At 43.0% G+C, this 22,671-nt stretch overlaps 1 protein-coding gene and 3 non-coding genes across 4 annotated transcripts; all 4 read right to left on the reverse strand.

Annotated features, from left to right (window-relative positions):
• Positions 1-5,499: 5,499 nt before the first annotated feature.
• LOC107296474 (60S ribosomal protein L13a) lies at positions 5,500-21,762 on the reverse strand. Its single transcript, XM_015825828.2, has 9 exons — positions 21,695-21,762; positions 15,564-15,693; positions 10,816-10,888; positions 9,897-9,962; positions 7,982-8,083; positions 7,490-7,575; positions 7,220-7,279; positions 6,041-6,163; positions 5,500-5,634 (listed from the first exon to the last, which is right to left on the reverse strand). Exons 1-9 carry the CDS (start codon positions 21,760-21,762, stop codon positions 5,548-5,550), a joined length of 795 nt encoding a protein of 264 aa, XP_015681314.2. The 3' UTR covers positions 5,500-5,547.
• LOC114923307 lies at positions 6,503-6,585 on the reverse strand. The gene has a single exon (XR_003810604.1). It is a non-coding gene; the product is annotated as a small nucleolar RNA Z195/SNORD33/SNORD32 family (small nucleolar RNA).
• Positions 7,356-7,435, reverse strand: LOC114923308. The gene has a single exon (XR_003810605.1). It is a non-coding gene; the product is annotated as a small nucleolar RNA SNORD34 (small nucleolar RNA).
• On the reverse strand, positions 9,018-9,102 carry LOC114923306. The gene has a single exon (XR_003810603.1). It is a non-coding gene; the product is annotated as a small nucleolar RNA Z195/SNORD33/SNORD32 family (small nucleolar RNA).
• Positions 21,763-22,671: the final 909 nt, after the last annotated feature.

Consider the following 22,671-nt stretch of genomic DNA (forward strand, 5'->3'; position numbering starts at 1 on the left):
GTGCAATCCTCACCGCAACGCTCAGAATTATCTGCTGCTATTCTAGCTTTCCACACCTTTTCTCAACAGCCTTTTAATTTAATCTCTGACTCTCATTATGTGTGTCAACTTATTTTTAATCTTCCAGGTGCTTATATCACGCCCAGGATTGACCCCAATCTCATGGCTTTGTTTTTAACTTTGCAGCAGCTGCTACAAGTTTGGAAGCATTTATACTTTGTTTCTCATATACGCAGTCACTTATCCCTTCCTGGCCCTCTTTCTGAAGGCAATAGTCACGCTGATGCTGCTGTTCATGTCTTACCCACTTTGTTTTCAGATCCTTTTTTAGTCACTCTTTTTTCCATCAAAATGCTAGGGGGCTGGCACAAGCTTGCCATATTCCACTCGACCAAGCCAAGCAGATTGTTTCATCCTGTCCCCAATGTTCTGGGGCATCTCCTTCGGGGGACACGGGAGTTAATCCCCGTGGTTTCACCTCTAATCAACTATGGCAAATGGATGTTACCCATGTTCCCTCTTTGGCTCCCTGGAAATATATTCATTTATCTATTGATACCTATTCAGGAGCAATTTGGGCCACGCCTCAACGAGGGGAAACAGCTAAACATGTTATTTCTCATCTTTTTTCGGCCATTACAGCCTTGGGTAAGCCCTTTTCTTTAAAAACTGATAACGGGCCAGCCTATTCTTCAGTAGCCTTTTTGCAATTTTGTACAACCTGGAATATTGTTCTTACTCATGGTCTTCCCTATAATTCCACGGGTCAAGCCATCGTGGAATGTGCTAATCGGTCCTTTAAGGACTGCCTCCACAAACAAATAAAAAAGGAGGGCTCTCGGGTACCCAATTTGTCGTGGGTAACACAACAAGTTAAAAAAGTATTATTTACATTAAAACAATTGAATGTTTCCATTCAAAATTCGACTGCTTATCAGAGACACTTTCAACAGAAAACAAGCTTGCCTCCCCCTCTGGTATATTATCGGGCTTTACCAGAAAAAGCATGGCTGGGACCGGTCCCTCTGATCACTTGGGGACGAGGCTATGCTGCTGTGCTTGCTCCTACAGGACCTTTGTGGATTCCAGTGCGTTGCGTCCGCCCAACCAAGCATGTCGTGGCACCAGTCCCTGGATCCGGTCCCAGAAATGGCAAGGGTGACTCTACAGACGGCACAGCGACCAATCCGATCCCGTCGTGCCAGTCGGCCAGTGACGTGGGGAGATGTGAAGAACTTGACCGCCAAAGCGCAGGCAGTGCTGCAGCAGCAGCAAGTAGAGCAAACCCCCGAGAACTTGTGCGCTGCCATTTTTGCAGTTTTAACTGCAAATTCCTTAGCCATCATTTGTTTATGTTTGTTAACAGCTGCCCTTTGGCAACAGCAGCTGTCATCCCACCCAAACAATCGCTCGAGCAACGAATGAAGCAAAATCTATGGGTGCAGCTGGCTAACATCACACATGATGATGTCTTTTGCTTACATGAAGCGTATGACATGGAAAATTTGCTTTCTACATGTTTAGTCCCTGTTTGTACCCCTTCTGCAGTAATTCAAAACTTCACTGGCTTGAGCGGATTTTTATTAAATGAGAACTTTAACTATGGGACTATATCTAATTGGAGGTTCACTGCTTACTATCCACCCCGACGCTATTGCTTTGCACACCCCGGTGGTAGCAATCCCTGTAAATATAACATGTGCAAAAATAGTTAATTGTACTTCTTCAAGTAAAAAACCTCACTGTCGTCATATTAGCTCACCTGTTTTAAACTGCACAGCTTTTGAAGAGACTTCCTTTAATTTTGTCCATGTTTGGCTACCACAAGGATGGTTTTTTACATGTGGTCAAGAAACTTTTAATTATATTCCTGCTAATATTAGTGAAACGCAGTGTTGCCTCAGCTGGCTGATTCCTGTTTTGCTTTCCCAACAATTTCACTCGAACCGTTCTCGGCGTGGGGTCACACTAGATAACACTTGCGACTCTGAGACAGCCTTACTTAATAAAGCGGAATATGTAGCGCTGGCTGTGTCTATAGTGGGTGTGCCAGCACTTGCTGATCGTGCTCACCTTAACATTAACGCTGTTGTGTGTAATTTAGCTAAAACAATTAATGCTACTTCTTCAGCTATCTCCGCAATCAACCATGAGCTGCAAGATTTGAGAAAGGCTATCTTGGAAAATCGCGCTGCTATTGATTATTTGCTTCTGCGCCAGCATTTGGGTTGTGAAAGTTTTGAAGGAATGTGTTGTTTCAATATTTCGGATAGGTCACGAACCATCCAGCACCAGCTCAATATTTTACACAATTTGGCCTCTGATTTGAAAATTGATACTTTAGGATCTTGGTGGGAAAGCCTTTGGGCTTGGTTGCCCACAGGATTATTGGGAAATGTCCTACGTTATTTAGTCATTATTTGTGCTATTTTGATTGGTGGGTGCTGCTTTGTTCAGTGTATTCCTTCCTTTTGCAACATATGTATCACAGCTTTTCACCCCAAACCCCCTCCCACCTTGCCTCAGGGTCAGGTTTATGCCCTATATAAACAACTGCAAGGATGTGCCTCTCCTGATTATGATCCTTTCACTAACCCCTCCTACAACGATGTCTTGTCTAACAAAACAAAAAAGAGTGAGATGTAGAGATAGAGGTCATGTAGAGGCCATGTGCAGCACACTGCCGTGGCTCAAATACCTACATGATCTCACCTACATGATCTCACCAAGTTCAGACCACCAGGATGTTGCAGAACACTGCCCCTGGCTGGTGCCCCCTGGCTGGTATATTCTTAAGGATTGGCGAGAGGAAAATCCACCAATAAAAATGCTGTTGCTATTTTATCTTATGCTGCTTAGAAAAACTGTATAAAAGCAATAAACACTGCGAAGGCAGTCAGACATCTTTGCACCTTGCAATGACTGGTCTCCGATTCCATCAGGCAACAAGATCTAATGATCTTGTGGCTAACAAGTTAAGATGTTCCCATTTGAAGCAAAGGATAAAGCTTTTATAGTTCACACCAGGATTAAACTCTAGGAAAGAGACAGAGAACATAAAGCTTCTACGCAAAACTGAGGCTAAGGACAGTTAGGAGTCCAGCAATATGGGGCAAACCACACGTTTCTCCTTTGTGTAGGGTCTAATTTATTTATTGCTAATTCAGGTTGTATCTTGCATGCAGGCTTGAAGGAAAGTCCCATCATGCCCTTAGAAGAGAGTGAAAAAATTGCCTATATCATGGATGAAGCACGAAAACAGGTGGGAGTAATCTACGAACAGGACCGTGATGTGTAATGTTGAGACCGGCTAATAAAATTTTCAATTCTAACAAAAGTTGCCTCTACACAATGGTTGCGTTAACTAATTTAAAACTGTCTGGTTCAGAATAAGCAAGGTTGGTTTTGGCCTGGAAAAGCATAAGCTCCATGAAAATATTGGCAGAATGTGCACTTCTAGGTTAGAACTTTAAATGACCTGCTTTTAAAGACAGCCAATATGGTATAATGGTTAAGAAGCAGACCAGGAGCAGGGAGCCCAGGCTCTAGATCTTCCTTAGAGGCATGGAGCAAGCTGGGGAGTAATCCAAGCCCTACACAGGGAAATAAAGAAATCTACAGTTATCTACCAACCTACACTGAGCATGTATGGTAATGATGGGTCCACAATTGTATACAAAGGGGCCTTCATCTTGCAATGACTTGATTTGGGATTAGATCTTGTATCATCAAAATAAGCAGAGTTGGCAATATTTTTACATTAACTCTTGAAGGATTTCTGGTAGCAATATAAAATTATCATTAGTTCATATAAGATTTCAGCATTTTTCCATAATGGAAGACCTTGCGAGATGAGATTACTGACGCTCTGAAAGTCTCTAGCCATTTTTTCCAACACAAGTATTTTGAGATGCTGGGGAATGGAAAAGCTTGCTAACTTTCAAAGTCAAGTCTGAAGATGCAAAAGTACAAACTTTGATTCGAAACATGCTTTAAACTTGCTCCAATTGCGAATCACCGCATCAGCAAAATGTGAATGGGTCAGGTAGACAGCATAAGACGGTATAGTGCCAATGCATTCGGTGAGAAGGAAAGCCAGATGAAGCTTCCACCAAGCTGCCTAAATCGATAACTAAGAAGTAACAGATAATACTGCTGCTGGCAACAGAGTTTGAACAGATGTTGTTAGTTGTGAAGTCGTGTCCGACCCATCGTGACCCCATGGACAACGTTCCTCCAGGCCTTCCTGTCCTCTACCATCTTCTGGAGTCCATTAAGCTCACACCCACTGCTTCAGTGACTCCATCCAGCCACCTCATTCTCTGTCGTCCCCTTCTTCTATTGCCCTCAATCTTTCCCAGCATTAGGCTCTTCTGCAGTGAGTCCTTCCTTCTCATTAGGTGGCCAAAGTATTTGAGTTTCAACTTCAGGATCTGGCCTTCTAAAGAGCAGTCAGGGTTGATCTCCTCTAGGACTGACCGGTTTGATCGCCTTGCAGTCCAGGGGACTCGCAGGAGTCTTCTCCAGCACCATAGTTCAAAGGCCTCAATTCTTTTGCACTCAGCCTTTCTTATGGTCCAACATTCACAGCCATACATTGCAACTGGGGAAACCATGGCCTTGACTATACGTACTTTTGTTGGCAGGGTGATGTCTCTGCATTTTAGTATGCTGCCTAGATTTGCCATAGCTTTCCTCCCCGGGAGCAAGCGTCTTTTAATTTCTTGGCTGCAGTCCCCATCTGCGGTGAACTTGGAGCCCAGGAAGATAAAATCTGAACAGATAGCTCAGTTATAGTTTTTCAACTATCAAAACTCATTTGGAGGCCTTGCTTCTGTGATTCGGATATGTGCCCACAACGAAAGCACTATCAGCATTCAATCTTGTACTTTGCAAAATAATTTTAATTTTAGTCTGAGTTGCTGAGGACCCACACTTTGAAAATCCCTAGGTTAGAGAACAGGCACCCATACTGTTTATCCCCTTGAAAATAAATCTAAAAAATCTAGCTCTCAGAAAATCAAATGCAGGTATTCTTCAACTTACAACAGTGACCATTCAAAGTTACAACGGCACTGAAAAAAGTGGTTTATGACCATTTTTCACACTCATGACCATTGCAGTATCCATTGCAGGTCATGTGATCAAAATTCAGACACTTAGCAATTGACTCATCGTTATGACGGTTGCACTGTCCTGGGGTCAGGCCATCCCCTTTTGTGACCTTCTGACAAGCAAAGTCAACAGGGAAGCTGGATTCACTTAACAACTGTGTTGTTAACACCTGCAGTGATTCACTTAACAACTGTGGCAAGAAAAGTCGTGAAATGGAACAAAACTCACTCAACAAATGTCTCGCTTAGCAACTGAAATTTTGGGCTCAGTTGTGGTCATAAGTCAAAGACTACCTGTATTCATTCCCATCAACTGGAGCCATTGCTAAGAGGAAAAAGTACTTGAAATATTCCTTTGAAGAATGATAAAACTTAAAACAACACAAGTCTGTAAATTGTATTCTTTATTGTGAACTGAACCCTAGACCTTCATTTAAATCAAGATACCATAATGCTTCAGGACATCTGTGTATTGAGCAATCTTGCTCTCCACATTTTTCTCGGCTTGCTTTCGGAGTTTCTAAAAAGGAGAAAGAAAAAGAAAGAGGAACTCAGTACAACAAGAAGGTACTCAGGCAGGTAAGCGTTAAATAGTAGAAATCCAATGTTGGGAAATTACACAATTTGCTTAGAGTTAGACAAACTATCAGGGAATCAGTCACAGAATAATTATTCAGATTCACCTTATAATTTCTTCTTTACCACCTACTGGACAATTAGTAGTTTCTCTTGGTGGAAAATCTAAAGTTATTGTTCTTCCCCATCATTTTTAATTTACGTGTTCTGGGACTTCCAAGCATAAGTGTTTTTCCACTCAGCCTTTGATATGCAAGATTTGGGGCAGGGGAAAGAGACAGCCATCTCCCTGCTAAGTCTGGTCTAGATAGAACACCCTTGACTACAATTATAAGCTAAGGTTAACTCACCATAAGCTGTTTCTTCTTTGTATAATGAACCTTGGCCTTCTCTTTGCGCTTCTCTTCCAGAGTGGCTGTGATGGCCTGGTATTTCCACCCAACCTCATGGGCAAGGCGGCCTAAATAAGCAAACTGTGTGGAAGAAAAATGCAGCACTTTATGACCAGTCCCGGCGCTGCACCAAATTTTACACCTTCTATTCTTGCTCAGTAAATTTCATTTCCTCAGATTCTTATTAATGCTATTCCTAGTACTCCACACCCACCCAAACAACTCAGCCTATAGCCCTGTTCTTCCTTTAGCAGAGTCCTTCCCAACCTGTCTTCCACCTCTGCGGGATCTTAACGGATTGGCTCTCTAAACTAGCATGGCTACCTCAGCAGAATCAGAATTCTTCTCCATCACCCGAACTCGCTAACCCAGAGGACCAACTCCCCCCCCCCCAAATGTCACAGAATGTATTACAAAAGGCAGGTCTCAGATGGTAGTGCATGAAACGTTGTCTCATGGTCTTGAAACTCGAACTATGGTGGAATGTCATCATCACAGACCTATTTAAGTCAGTACACTTAACAAATGGAGCAGATATATTATCCCCCAGCCATCTAGTAAGGCCAAGATTCCCAATCATCAAAAATCTAACAGTCATGCTGTAAGAGAAAATACCATACTATACTATACCCCTACTACTATAAGAGCCATGGTGGTGCAGTGGCCAGAACAAAGTATTGCAGGCTGACTGCCCACAGTCAGGAGTTCGATCCTGACTGGCTCAAGGTTGACTCAGCCTTCCATCCTTCCCAAGTCAGTAAAATGAGGACCCACATTGTTGGGGGGCAATAATGCTGACATTTATAAACCACTAAGACAGTGCTGTAAAGAACTATGAAGCAGTATATAAGAGCTACTATTACTACATTGTCAGGCGGAAAGCTTATCTGGATGGACATCCAGTAATGTCAACCTTCTTGCTTGATATCATCTAAGCAACTGTGGGGGTCTCCCAGGCTTCAGATCGCCTTTTCTTATCTCAATTCTTTTAGCCAGAGAAAAGGTGCTTCTGAAAACATATTTGCACACTTAACATAGGAAGCCAGGGGTCCTCCTTAATTTAGAATTTTAATGGCAACAGACTTGAAATCATGCACTAAATCCCTACTGTTAATTCTTAACAATAACAAACATTACCTTGCGTGTGGGTTTGAGACGGACCACTTTCAGAGCAGCAGGGACGACCATTCTCTTGCGCTGCAGGATAAAAGATGTCCTGTTAGCAATACTTGCACAATGAAAGCAGCTCCAAGCACCACTATGGATGCTTAGATCTGCCTCAGCGTTAGGGTTTTTTTTTCTCACATCTCAAGTCAAACAATGTAGGTAAAAAAGAAGAACATCACTGACAGAGCAGGAAGCCAAGGAGTCAAGATAATTTCTCTTGCACATCAGAAAGGAAATTACCTTATCGTAAGGTGGAGGGATGCCATCAAAAACCTTCAGCCTCTCTAAGGCAGCCTGACCACGTTTGGTTTTGTGAGGGAGCATTCCTAGTGGAGCGAGGGGAAAAAAAGATGGGAAAAGCATAGAGGGTTAGCGGAGACCCCAAGATATATAAAGGAAAAGGTCAGATCTCTTTGAAATAACATCTGCAATGCTGAGCAGAATGAAGGACTCAATGAGATCACTGAGCAAACGTAAGTGAAAGTAACCTGGATTTCTTTACCCCATCCCAAATTCAACAGTCTTGGCTAATCAGATCCTTCAAGGTGTTTTGAACGACAACTGTTTTAACTGCCAGACCACAGGGACATTGATCATAATCTGGAAAGAGCGTATGTGGACACCCACTAAGTACTGAATGACATATTCCGCAAATGTGCGCAGATATTTTGAAAAAGCAATTTATTCTTTGTAAGGGATCGCTTCCATTTTCAAGGAGAAAGCAACACTCACCTCGAACTGTTCTCCAGAAAATTCGACTGGGGGCACGGAAGTGATACGGGCCACGGGATGGGTTGGTGTTCATCCGCTTGCGGAGGAAAGCAAGGTATTTCACTGTGAGAATAGAAAAAGAGAGAAAAGGGCTTAGACTAGATCAGAAAGATCAATGTGAGCTGAACCCCATAGATGATACAGCTCATTCATGTGTTTAGTTCCTAAATGGAGGCACCAAATCCCCATACTTACAAACAAAATCATTTACTACAACTATGAAGAGTTACCTTCAGAATGCAGGAACCTCCCAGGCATAAGAAAGCTTTCAGGTTCTTGTGCAAATGATAGATGTATGGACTCTGGAATCTTTGCCTTACTCTTTATTATTAAACTTATTAATACAGTAATAGGTGCACTCAGGAAACTCCTTTGCAAGCTGCACTGGTTGCCAATTGGCCTCCAGGTAGAATTCAAGATGTTGGTCAGCAATGAAAAAGCCTTCCCTGGCACAGAGTCACCCGTGGGACAGCTCTCTCTCCAGTTACATCTGCTCATCTTCTTAGATCTTGAACAACAGGAATGCTCCAGGTCCCATTGTTAAAACTGTATCATTTTGTGAGGCCTCAGAAATGTACCTCTCCTGTTGCTGCACCTGGACTGTAGGGTTTGAACCCCTCTTCCCCTAACATCTGCATGGATCAAGCCTGTTGCCATCTAGGAAAGCCCTAGTGAAAGAGCCATGTTTTAAGAGGGCTTTCCTAGATGGCAACAGGCTTGATCCCTGCAGATGTTAGGGGAAGAGGGGTTCAAACCCTACAGTCCAGGTGCAGCAACAGGAGAGGTACATTTCTGAGGGATTGTTTCTATGAATGGAATAAATGAATAAATTATCCCTACATTGTGGTCCTCGTCCCAAGCAACCGGGTGCCACAGTGCCTTAAATTCAACATGGAAAAAAGAAGGGAAGGGATGCCGGCAGTTCTCTTTACTCCCTCAGAGCCTATGCATATCGTATGGATAGTTACAGAGCAAAGAAGGCTGTGAGAATAGGCTGGTGGTCTCAGATGGTAGTGCATGTAGAGTTGTCTCATGGCCATGACACTCAAATTAAAGGTGGTTAAGGCATCATCACCGACCACTTCTCAGCCACCGTTGATATTTATCGTATCACATTCTTACTTTGTGCCATCCATTCTTATCTAGTCTTTTCTTTTGTGTAGAGTGGGGAAATGGTTATTTAAAAGCATCCAAATCTTGATGCAATGTACATATGCCAAAGTAACATGTCAAAGCTCCCAAAGAAAGGTTGGAAGAGCAGCCTCCAGTATTAAGGTTTTTTTCCCCCTGCCCACCCCAAGGTTTTTCTCAAGCTTCTCTGCAGTGAAAAGACATCAAGAAAGTACCAACCTAGCCAGCTTATACAGCTCAACAGTGCAAAATGTTTAGAATTCTACCACAAAGATGAGCTACTGGCACAATTCTTCCACATGCTGCCCCCTAGCTATGTTGCCAAGTATTAATTAAAATGGAAGGAAGGCTCCCTATGCAATGCTTGCCAATATGATTCTACTGCATTTTCTGGAAAAACAAATGACCAATAACAACCTCCCAGAAGCTTATTCATTCATTTTGCTGATGCTTTTTCTCCCTTGGGGTCTCAGGACCTTTAAATATTTACTCCAAGCCTTTGAAACCGCTACCACTAGGTCTCAAGATTGTAGAGTCTTGCCAGTTTTATGCCAAAGTAGAACTAGCTTTAAGGAAAATATGATTGTTCTAGATCCTGGGTCATTGTTTTAAACATGTGCCTTAAGATTAGAACTTGCCCTAATTGCCAAAGCTAAGTAATCTACTTTCCTAGTTACTGGGTAGCTTGAAAAAATGATCTTCTCCAAATTATTTTGATAGGTTTGGAAGCCTCAGTTTTACTTACATTTGTTGCGGTAGAAGTTGCCAGATATGTTAATCCCTTCACATCGTACAACTACAACTTTGCGCCCTGAAGGAAAAGGAAAGATCAGAGTATGTCTTCTAACATGGAATACAGATTGGACAATAAAGTTTCAAAGAGTGATGTCTAGTATCTGTTACAAATTGTAAGCTTGTATCCTCAGAAGTCTACTACTTCACACTTTCGTTGCTTTTCAATCCACAGATGAATAAATTAGTTCATGTAAGAATGGTTGGGAAAATCTAGCTAAGCTTCAGTGAATTTAGCACCAAATTGGGTTGAACAGGCTAATACTTTGCATAACAGACATAAAATTCCAGGTCTGAAGAGCAAATTGGAAAACTGAAAGGGCACCCTTGGAAGAAAAACAAGACAAATTTCTTCCATACAGCTGTCAAGAAAATGTATAGACAGCTCCACAAAGTTTCCAGGAACTGACCTTGACTTTAAGGATACTTTTAAGTTCCAGTAAAACTACCTGGTAGTACAGAAAACTGCATACATTATGACTAGCCAGGTATTTATCAGACCAAAAATCTAAATTAATACAAAAATTATAATATGCTTGAAAATGCAACCTATATTAAGACCAAACACTTTAAGGAAGTAAAATCCTACACACCCGGAGTAGGCAAAAGAGTATGAACTTTTCTAGATGGAAATTTCTATCAAAATATCAATATTAAGTTTTTAAAAATTATTTTCCTTTAGTTATGCTCAGAAAAAAAAATACAAATAACCTCAGAATTTGCTTCAATATTTGCAAGATTCAAATATCAAAAAGCATCTCTATATATTGTTAGTAAAGTCCTTGCCTTGCCTCATCTTCGCCAAGATACAATACGCCCTCCATATATTGGGATAAGTGACACAATTGTCCCACGCACAGATCAAACCTTACCCAGCAACACTTGCTTAGCCACAATGGCTGCAAGGCGACCCAGCAAATGGCCACGTCCATCAATCACCAATACCTGGAAAAGAGAAGCTTTTAAATGGGGCTTATTGACATATATAAAGGAGTATTTCTAGGATGAAACAAAATGCTCTTCTCAAACCACAGTGGTTTAAATAATTTAGCAATTATGAGAATAAGGGGAGAAAATCATTGCATAGCTCTAGACATGATAAGGATGAGAAATCTAAATTACCAGACTCCTGGATAGAAGCCATTATATCTCTTATTCCAAAAGAAGGCACAGACCCCAAACAGATTAAAAACTATTGGCCAATCTCGTTAAATACTGATTATAAAATTTTTACTACCATAATGGCTGAAAGATTAAAGTTAATTTTACAGGATATAATACATCCAGACCAAAATGGTTTTTTACCCCAAAGACAAATCAGAAACAATATTAGAACGGTGTTAAATGTCTTAGAGTATTACGAAGCACACCCAGGAAAACAGGCAGCTTTGATTTTTTTAGACGCGCAGAAAGCATTTGATAGCCTCAGTTGGCAATTTATGTTCCAACAGATTGAGGACATGAAATTTGGAGAGAAATTCAGTAACATAATAAAGGCAATATACAGAATACAGAGGGCTAGTGTGATAATTAATGGAGAGAACACAAAAAGCTTTGAAATAAACAAGGGGGTAAAACAGGGATGCCCAATTTCACCTCTACTTTTCATCTTGACTCTTGAAGTATTATTAGTTCAAATTAGAGCGAATAAAGAAATAAAAGGGGTACAAGTCAAAACAGAAGAGTATAAGATACAGGCATTTGCTGATGACCTGGTCTTCTTTATTGAGGAACCTATAGAGAGAGGAAATATTTTGATGGGTGAAATAGAAAAATATGGAACGGTGGCAGGATTAAAAATTAATAGAGAAAAGACTAAAATGTTAGTGAAAATTTTAACCGACAAACAGAAAAGGAAATTGGAAGAGAATTTGGAATTACAAGTTGCGAAAAAGATTAAATATTTAGGAATTTGGCTAACTACAAGGTGTTCCTCAGTAAAAGAAGACAATTACACAAAATTGATACTAAAAATGAAAAAAGACCTTGAGACCTGGGGGAAACTCCAATTATCATTATTAGGTAGGATTGCATTGACAAAAATGAATATACTACCAAGATTATTGTATTTATTTCAAACAATCCCGATAAAATTAGAGAAATTTTTTTTGAAGAATTGGATAAAATAATAAATAAATTTATTTGGGGGGGGCAAAAAAGCTAGGATAAATATGAAAACGCTACAAGATAGTAAAAGTAGAGGCGGTCTTGGGCTCCCAAAATGGGAAATTTATTACTACGCAGCAGGGTTATTATGGATCAAAGACTGGATAAACTTAGATAACGAAAGGATATTAATGATTGAAGGACACGACCTACAGGCGGGCTGGCACGCATTTCTATGGGGGAAACAGAAGAAAACATATACATATTTCCAGCAACATCAGATAAGAGGAGCATTGATTCGGATATGGGAAAAAATAAAAAAAAGACATTATAGGAAAATTCCAAATTGGTTTTCGCCGATGGAGGCAGTGATTTACCCTAACACATTCGATTAAAAAAAAGATGATTAGATATAAAGAATTATTAGACAACCAAAGAAATCTTAAATTAAGAGAAGAGTTGGAGGAACAAAGAATACCCATAGACTGGTGGCCATATTTACAAATTCAATCTAGATATAATAGGGATAGGCAAGAACACGGAATAAGTCAGACCCCACATCAACTTGATAAAATTCTAACAAGTAAGGAAGGAAAATTATTATCTAAAATTTATAAATACTTATTAGAGATAGANTACAAAATCTTGGAATGCGCAGAAATGAATAAACTCACGTTAGAATTAAAAGACAAGGAGACAACAGAATTTTATGAAATTTGGAATAAATGTTATAATTGGCTAGAACAGAGAAAGAAAAAGATATAACTATTGATGTAAATAAAATGTAAATAAGATGTAAATAATGGTTAAAATGTACAACACTGTTCTGTTAAAACAGCGGTTCTCAACCTGTGGGTCGCGACCCTTTTCGGGGTCGAACGACCCTTTCACAGGGGTCGCCTAAGACCATCGGAAAACACATATTTCCGACGGTCTTGGGAACTTAGTCTAAGATACGCGGCGGTGTTCTTTTGCATCTCGACGGCTGCATCCACCTCGGGATCGGGGAATGGCTTTAAAGGCTCTCCGTGCGGTCCCGGATGTCCTTCGGCTGAATCAAACAGGAGCGCTCTTTCCAGGGAAGCCTTTTCGCAGCCGAGCTGGTCTCTGCTCGTATTCTGCAGAGGAGTCGGCGCGACATTGCTCAGCTTTGCCCCACAAACCACGGAAGGTCGGCTTAGTCCGAACGCTTCCCAGGTGCAGGTAGGCACTGAGTGGTGCTAACCGGAGTCAGAAACTTCCTCCGCTGCCCCGATCGCTAGTTCTGGCGGGCTCAGTGGGAATCACCTGCGCTAGATGGGAACGGCAAGTCCAGGGGGGGGGGAAGCAGAGGACTGCCTGCAGGGGGAGGAGTTTGTGACCCTTCGGAGACCGCCCGCCTGGTGGGCAGCCAAAGCAGCCGCAGTTCCAGTAGTCTTCGCCTGAAGAGGTGAGAGGCAGCCCCGCAGAACAGCCCTTCCCCTCCTGCCAACGATTCTCCTGCCCGCTGTTCCCCCACCTACCCCGGCCGAGTCCTGCCCTGTCAGAGAGCCCCGGATTCTGTGCGGGCCCAGCAGAGCCAAGCGGAAGGGAAAGCCGTTGATCTTCATTCAGGCAGGCCCGGAGTTCTCTGAAGGACGTTCGGTTTCATTCTGGCTCAGAGAAGCATCGCTCCCTCAGGGGGGTCGTGATTTCTGGCAAGCGGCCAGTTATCGAAGCCCGGCTTCCTCCTATCCCCCTACCGCCCTGTGCGCGCATCCCCCCCAACTCTGAGCCCCCTCCTCTCTTCCATCCTTTACTTCTTGCCCTGCGGTGCGGTTGGTGCCCTCCGCTTTTCCTCGATGGCTAAAGACAACTTTGCTCGCTCAGAGCTTTTTCCTCTCTNTCAAGCTTCATAAATTGCACAAATGCAGCCATTCTGTTTTAATCCAATCTGCTTCAGCTACTGTAAACACAGACCTTCAGTATAACTATTATACTGAAATTATAACAGTATAATTTGTAACAATGAAAATACATCCTGCATATCAGATATTTACATTACGATTCATAACAATAGCAAAATTACAGTTATGAAGTAGCAATGAAAATAATTTTATGGTTGGGGGTCACCACAACATGAGGAACTGTATTAAAGGGTCGCGGCATTAGGAAGGTTGAGAACCACTGTGTTAAAAGAAAAGATTTATGTTTATGTATTTTAAGTCTGTCTTGGTGTATGGTGTATTGTGGAAAAAAAGAAAATAAAAATATTAAAAGAGGATGAAGAAACAGTGTTTCCCCAATCCAAAAAGCATCACAGCTTCTACTTAGCAAGGCTAACACCATCCATCCAGCATTATTCTCCTGCTGCACAGCACAGGAATTTGGCTCAGCTTTTCCAAAGGCATAGAGTACCTTTCACAGCCTTATTTCCTACAAAACTAAGCCTCTGTTATTAACTTTTTTTTGCAGTTTTCTCACATCTATTCCACATTCATCTCTTTCTCTCTCATTCACATTACCTTTCCACTAAGCTATCACAACTGAGCAATTCTGTTATAGTCTCAGGTATGTACAATCACTATAGCTATGCATAAAAAACCAGCTTATTGGCACTCAGAACAAGGAACACACTCAGCAGGCATAGAATTTTAAGCCTCAATTGAAAATGAAAAACCAAGGGGGGGGGAGGAATAAGTGTTGGAAGTCAAAAAGCCTCTGATCTGCCGCCCCACCACCCCCTTTTAGCAACCTTCTGATCTGACGATCATCATACAATGAGGACTGAGCCTTTTCTTAATAAAATGAGGGGTCCTTGGTGCTCTCTGAGCTAGCTTGTTTTCTTGCAGACGTTTCATTTACCCTAACTAGGTAACATCATCAGTGCGAATAAAATCTCCTTTTCACGGCATGTCTGGATTTCATCGATTTATTCTTGCTTCGCCCCAGCTCGTGGAAACTACGAATTATTCTTCTAACACTAGAAAGCAGCTTTCCCGGCTTCTAATACCTTTCCTGATGCATTCAATTAAAACACATCCTATTTCCTCCCCCCTCCCAGGCTTTGGCTATGATGCTGGATAGCGATGGCCCTTGTAAGGCACCAAATCGGTATAAAGGCTGGCGTGGAGCATCTTGGCCGTCTGGCTGATGCACCTTAGTGCACCATTAACCCGAGTCTTTCTCGTCGTCTTCAGAAGGAAACTACACGTGTCAACGCTGATCAAGCACCTAAGATTTAGCCTTCTTTAAATACCAAATCAGACTATGGGGGAAAACATTTTTTAATAGTTTCCCATGAAGGAAAGCCACGCAGTAAATGCTCTGGAGCGGGAGTCTTAATTCATCCTCAGCCACGCTAACTCCAATCCCTTCCCTCTTCCCCCTCCCTCCAGGCCCAGCTCTTCTCCACGTGAGCCCTCTCCCTTCTATCCCGACAACCGCCTGGCTCCGGGAACCCCGACAAGAGATGAAAAGAGACGCCATTCAAGCCCCGCCGCCCGCCCGTCTGCCCCGCGAATAAAACAAAAAAAGGCGCTCAAGCCCCGCGCACCTTCGGCTCCGTCATGGCGGCTCCTCGGCGGCCACAGGGAAAAAGACTCCGCCCCCTCACATCCACGAGATTACCTTTTCCGGCCGGTTTAAGAAATGTTAAGAACCACAGGGGGGATATGACGTACAGCCTAAATCAAAGACGACAGAGGAGCGAAGCCGGTACTACCGGTAAAGACAGCGGCCTTTTTCCGTCAAGGGTCTAGAAATGGTGCCGCTGTACAATTTTTTTCTTCTCTATGGTGAACGTCTTCTTTCCTAGGCACTTTGAAAATTCCCTTGGCTTGGAAGATTTAAGTTCAAAACTTGACAGGAAGTAGTAAGGCGCTACAGGACTGACCGGAAAAGAGCTCGAACTCAAGGCGGAAGTAGTACGTGTAGGTGCCATGCTGGGGAAAGTCTTTCAATTATTGTTCTATTTATATTCCGTTTTTCCCTTGGAAATTCAAACTGACTTACAACTTACATAGTTTGGGACGTAGTACAAATGTTTCATTTCTCTTCACAATGACTACCCGGTGATATAAGTGAGCTAAGGGATGGTTTTTGTTGTTGTTAATTGCGAAGTCGTGTCCGACCCATCGCGACCAAATGGACAACGTTCCTCCAGGTCTTCCTGTCCTCTGCCATCTTCTGGAGTCCATTTAAGCTCACGCCTACTGCTTCAGTGACTCCATCCAGCCACCTCATTGTCTGTCGTCCCCTTCTTCTATTGCCCTCAGTCTTTCCCAGCATTAGGCTCTTCTCCAGTGAGTCCTTCCTTCTCATTAGGTGGCCAAAGTATTTGAGCTTTAACTTTAGGATCTGGCCTTCTAAAGAGCAGTCGGGGTTGATCTCTTCTAGGACTGACTGGTTTGAACGCCTTGCAGTCCAAGGGACTTGCAGGAGTCTTCTCCAGCACCATAGTTCAAAGGCCTCAATTCTTTGTCGCTCAGCCTTTCTTATGGTCCAACTTTCACATCCATACATTGCAACTGGGAAAACCATGGCCTTGACTATACACACTTTTGTTGGCAGGGTGATGTCTCTGCTTTTTAGTATGCTGTCTGGATTTGCCATAGCTTTCCTCCCCAGTAGCAATCGTCTTTTAATTTCTTGGCTGCAGTCCCCATCTGAGGTGATCTTGGAGCCCAGGAAAATAAAATCTGTCACTACCTCCATTTCTTCCCCATCTATTTGCCAGGAATTGAGAGGGCCGGATGCCATGATTTTGGTTTTCTTAATGTTGAGTTTCAAGCCAACTTTTGCACTCTCCTTCTTCACCCGCATCAAGAGGCTCTNCTTCACTTTCTGCCATTAGAGTGGTATCATCTGCATATCTTAGGTTGTTGATATTTCTCCCGGCAATCTTAATTCCAACTTTTGATTCATCTAGCCCTGCCTTTCTCATAATGTGCTCTGCATATAAGTTAAATAGGCAGGGCGACAGTATACAGCCTTGCCGGACTCCTTTCCCAATTTTGAACCAATCAGTGGTTCCGTGTCCAGTTCTCACTGTTGCTTCTTGACCCGCATATAGATTTCTCAAGAGACAAATAAGATGGTCTGGTACTCCCATCTCTTTAAGAACTTGCCACAATTTGTTGTGATCTACACAATCAAAAGCTTTAGCATAGTCAATGAAGCAGAAGTAGATGTTTTTCTGGAACTCCCTAGCTTTCTCCATGATCCAGCGTATGTTGGCAATTTGATCTCTAGTTCCTCTGCCTCTTCGAAATCCTGCCTGTATTTCTGGTAGTTCTCGATCCACATACTGCTGGAGTCTAGCTTGTAAGATTTTAAGCATAACTTTACTAGCATGTGAAATGAGTGCAATGGTGCGATAGTTTGAACATTCTTTGGCATTGCTTTTCTTTGGAATTGGAATGTAAACTGACCTTTTCCAATCCTGTGGCCACTGTTGAGTTTTCCAAATTTGCTGGCAAATTGAGTGTAGCACTTTTACTGCATCATCTTTTAAGATTTTGAATAGCTCAGCTGGAATACTGTCACCTCCACTAGCTTTGTTGTTGCTCAGCTTTCCTAAGGCCCATTTCACTTCACATTCTAGGATGTCTGGCTCGAGGCCAGTGACCACCCCCTCGTGGTTATCTGGGACGTTAAGCTCGTTCTTGTATAGTTCTTCTGTGTAGTTTTGCCACCTCTTAATCTCTTCGGCCTCTGTTAGGTCCCTGCCATTTTGGTCCTTTATCATGCCCATCTTTGCATGAAACGTTCCCGTCATATCTCCAATTTTCTTGAAGAGATCTCTGGTCCTCCCTATTCTGTTGTTTTCTTCTATTTCTTTGCACTGTTCATTTAAGAAGGTATTCTTATCTCTTCTAGCTATTCTCTGGAATTCTGCATTCAGTTGGGTGTATCTTTCTCCTTTGCCTTTCGCTTCCCTTCTTTCCTCAGCTATTTGCAAAGCTTCCTCAGACAGCCATTTTGCTTTCTTGCATTTCTTTTTCTTTGGGATGGTTTTAGTTGCTACCTATTGTACAATGTTGCGAACTTCCGTCCATAGTTCTTCAGGCATTCTGTCTATCAGATCTAATTCCTTAAATCTATTTGTCACCTCTATTGTATATTCATCAGGAATATGATTTAGTTCATACCTGAGTGGCCTAGTGCTTTTCCCTACTTTCTTCAATTTAAGCCTAAATTTTGCAACAAGAAGCTCATGATCTGAGCCACAGTCAGCTCCTGGTCTTGTTTTTACTGACTGCATAGAGCTTCTTCATCTTTGGCTGCAGAGCACATAGTCAATCTGATTTCTATGTTGACCGTCTGGTGATGTCCATGTGTAGAGCCGTCTCTTGGGTTGTTGGAAAAGAGTGTTTGTTATGACCATCGTATTCTCTTGACAAAATTCTATCAGCCTGTGCCTTGCTTCATTTTGTACTCCAAGGCCAAACTTGCCTGTTATTCTTGTTATCTTTTGGCTTCCTACTTTAGCATTCCAATCCCCCATGATGATAAGGACATCATTTTTGGGTGTTAATTCTATAAGGTGCTGTAGGGCTTCATAGAACCGGTCAATTTCATCCTCTTCAGCACCAGTGGTTGGGGCATAGATTTGGACTGCAACCCAGGTTAATTTGAGTCTGAATCTCTATGATCCAATCTCTATGGAGATTCTCAGTCGTCCAGGTCATGGTTGTCCCAAAGTTGTCCCTTTTTCAAGAGGCAACTGGACTTTCTTGTTTTTCTTTGAAGATGTTTTGCTTCTCATCCTCAGGTGACCCTGAGGACAAGCAGACAAATCCCCAAGTGGCCTCAATGACTCTCTAAAAGAATGCAAATGACCAGCTGTCTGCAAGGAATATAAATCCTTCCATTCCCCACCATCCAGTCAAGAGCTGAAGAAGCTTCTTGGATGAGAAGCGAAATGTCTTCAAAGAAAAAACAAGAAAGTCCAGTTGCCTCTTGGAAAAGCACCGTTAGGACTGTTGGAAGAAAAATCAGGTCCTGTTCCAAGCAGGGAGGATGCTGTAGAAATGAGCTGAAGGCAGGCTGCATTTTGGAAAGGAGGTCTTAGTTTATTTAGTTGCCAGAAACTAGTGACAGCAGCATGTTTCTGGGGTGACTGACAAAATGGAGTTGAGAGTAGGTGGGTTTTTATACCTTCTTTGGGCTTTGTATTTGAGATGCCCGTTTCTTGTGAAATGTACTTTGACCTGTGCTTGAGTGTGCCCTTTTAGTATTCTAATTATTGTTGCCTGACTCCCATCGTGGCTGGGAGGTCATACCATGTCCTTGGAGCTGGGTGGGAAATGTAGATTTTAGGAGTGTTTATGGAAATTCTCAGTCATCCAGGTCATAATTGTCCCAAAGGTGCTTTTTTTTCAGGAGGCAACTGGACTTTGTTTTTTCTTTGAAGACATTTCAATTCTCATCCAAGAAGCTTCTTCAGCTCTGATCGGATGGTGGGGAATGGAAGGATTGATAGTCCTTGCAGACAGCTGGTCATTTGCATTCTTTTAGAGAATAGTAGATTTTAAGAGTCTTTGTTTTTCTAATCCCATCAGCTCCAGCATTCTGGGGAAGCTGGGGCTGAAGGCATTTTGCTTATGAATAGGGTGACCCAGTCTTTCTGAATGGATTACAAAATCTCCTAAAGATTGGCCTCTTCATGTTTTTTGCTTGAGGTTTTTTCCTGTAGCAGGAGGATTGGGGCTGCTTTCTGCCTTTATTAAGATTTTTTTCTCCTTTGGGTGGGAAATATTCTATCCTGCCCCTCTTTTAATATTCCCCAAAATATTTCATTCTCCGGGGGGGGGGGCTGCTGACTTCCTACAGGACTATGATCCAATCGGGGATCCAACGCTTTAATTGCTCACCTTTTACATTTTTTTTTTTTGCTCACTTGTATTATTTTTGTCTGTTGGTGTAACTTCTTGTAACTCATATCCCTAGAAGCCCTTGTTTTCCTTAGAAGGAAGCCAAGAGACTTAAGATAACTTTCTTGGGTGAATCTGCATTGGAGGAGGAAAAAGAAGGGCTGGATGAGTATCCCTTGCTCCCTGTTTAAGTCTCTGTTTTGGTTGGGAGTTTGAGCAGAAGCCATCAGCTGAGACCTTGGTCTTTCAGAACCTTCTTGACTCCCTAATAAGTGACACAATAAAATACAGAGTGGTAGAAGTTAGGGGTCATCAAGAATCACTCATGGGTAAATCATGTTCTGTGAAATTATAGATTCCTGGACCTCCATTTCTCTTTGACTTGTTGGTCATGTCTGATTCTTTGCTTCCCTAGACCAGCCAATTTGGTCCTTGGTTCTGACAACTCTTGGTCCTTTCTTTCTGCTGCTTAGTGTCCCCTGTGAATCTGATCTCTTTGCACCTGATCTTGGCTTACAAAGATTAGATACACTTTCTGTTGATACCCCTTGAAGAGGATAGAGACCTAAAACCTAATTTATAATATAATGGGAATACACTGAGATTTTCAATTTTATCCCAGGCACCATAATGCTGTCCTTGGCTTTTCTTTACTTTTCTTTTCAGACTGATGTCTCCAGGATTAACCTGCTATTTTGTGTACTGCGAGGTCATCACAGCTAAAATGTGTGGCATTCCCCATCCTATCTGGGGAGGGATTATCTGAATGGATAGGCAGGTAAGATTTTGAAGCTGCCAGCCACGAAGCATGGGGGAATCCTAGGGATTGCTAGACTGGGAGATCTTAATGTGGAATCACCAACATGTGGGTCCTGTTAGGCTCCTGGGGAATGACAGGATCCATTCTGGGATGTGGAATATCCTTTTCAGATTACAGCCATTCTTTTTAATTTGCTGTTTCCAGACGTTCCTTGCAGGACACAGGTTACAGGCTTGCTGCTGCAAATACAGGTAGTGTTCTAGATCATGTTTGGCATTTATTGGGTTAAGTGCTGTCTCCTTAAGAGATGGCTTATGGGTAATGTAGTTTAGCTAGTCAGCTATCCCATGTTAATAGGTCAGTGGGAGGAGTTTCCAAAGGGCATTGCAGGACTTCCTGGACACGAGCCAGTTTAGGAATGTCTCTGTCTGAGTTAGCATGGAGTCACCGCAGGACCCAGATGATTTCATTACCACGCTAGAAATTGGTATGGAGAAAGCATTAATTTCTCACCTATAGGAATGAAGAGATGAGTAATATACAGAAGAAGCAACCATCTTAAATGCAAGTATTTTCTCTGAATAAATATTTATCTGTTTTGCAATCATTTCTATTGAGTTTATCTGTCTGACCCAGTTTTACAACGCATCTTAACTCTGTGTCAGAACAGTGAGAAATTATGCCCTTCTCTATATTAATTCTGCAAAGAAAGTAAAGTAATTTAGTAAGGCTAATCTTCCTTCAACTCTGAAAGAAGTTCCAATCTACCTGCATTGCTAAACGAGAATTATTGAATAACCTGCATATTGGCGTTAGAAAGAGCCTTGTGTCTTTGCTCCATGAAATGAGGAACCTGTGTGTCTTACTTTCTTAAAATGAAGAAAACGTTGCCTTTTCTCAACTCTGTCTGCCATGCAATGTTTAAAGCAGAAGAGGAAAAGTCTTCACACTTATTGTAAGGATTTCTTGCATGTAAAGCAGCGGTTCTCAACCTGTGGGTCGCGACCCTTTTCGGGGTCGAACGACCCTTTCACAGGGGTCGCCTAAGACCATCGGAAAACACATTTCCGATGGTCTTGGGAACTTAGTCTAAGATACGCGGCGGTGTTCTTTTGCATCTCGACGGCTGCATCCACCTCGTGATTGGGGAATGGCTTTAAAGGCTCTCCGTGCGGTCCCAGATGTCCTTCGGCTGAATCAAACAGGAGCGCTCTTTCCAGGGAAGCCTTTTCGCAGCCGAGCTGGTCTCTGCTCGTATTCTGCAGAGGAGTCGGCGCGACATTGCTCGGCTTTGCCCCACAAACCACGGAAGGTCGGCTTAGTCCGAACGCTTCCCAGGTGCAGGAAGGCACCAAGTGGTGCTAACCGGAGTCAGAAACTTCCTCCGCTGCCCCGATCGCTAGTTCTGGCGGGCTCAGTGGGAATCACCTGCGCTAGATGGGAACATCAAGTCCAGGGGGGGGAAGCAGAGGACTGCCTGCAGGGGGAGGAGTTTGTGACCCTTCCGAGACCGCCCGCCTGGTGGGCAGCCAAAGCAGCCGCAGTTCCAGTAGTCTTCGCCTGAAGAGGTGAGAGGCAGCCCCGCAGAACAGCCCTTCCCCTCCTGCCAACGATTCTCCTGCCCGCTGTTCCCCCACCTACCCCGGCCGAGTCCTGCCCTGTCAGAGAGCCTCGGATTCCGTGCGGGCCCAGCAGAGCCAAGCGGAAGGGAAAGCCGTTGATCTTCATTCAGGCAGGCCTGGAGTTCTCTGAAGGACGTTCGGTTTCATTCTGGCTCAGAGAAGCATCGCTCCCTCAGGGGGGTCGTGATTTCTGGCAAGCGGCCAGTTATCGAAGCCCGGCTTCCTCCTATCCCCCTACCGCCCTGTGCGTGCATCCCCCCCAACTCTGAGCCCCCTCCTCTCTTCCATCCTTTACTTCTTGCCCTGCGGTGCGGTTGGTGCCCTCCGCTTTTCCTCGATGGCTAAAGACAACTTTGCTCGCTCAGAGCTTTTTCCTCTCTTCCCACGGCAGCTGATTTCCCCCCC

This window comes from Protobothrops mucrosquamatus, unplaced genomic scaffold (assembly GCF_001527695.2).
Source record: "Protobothrops mucrosquamatus isolate PMUCROS unplaced genomic scaffold, P.Mucros_1.0 scaffold2824, whole genome shotgun sequence".
NCBI lineage: Eukaryota > Metazoa > Chordata > Lepidosauria > Squamata > Viperidae > Protobothrops > Protobothrops mucrosquamatus.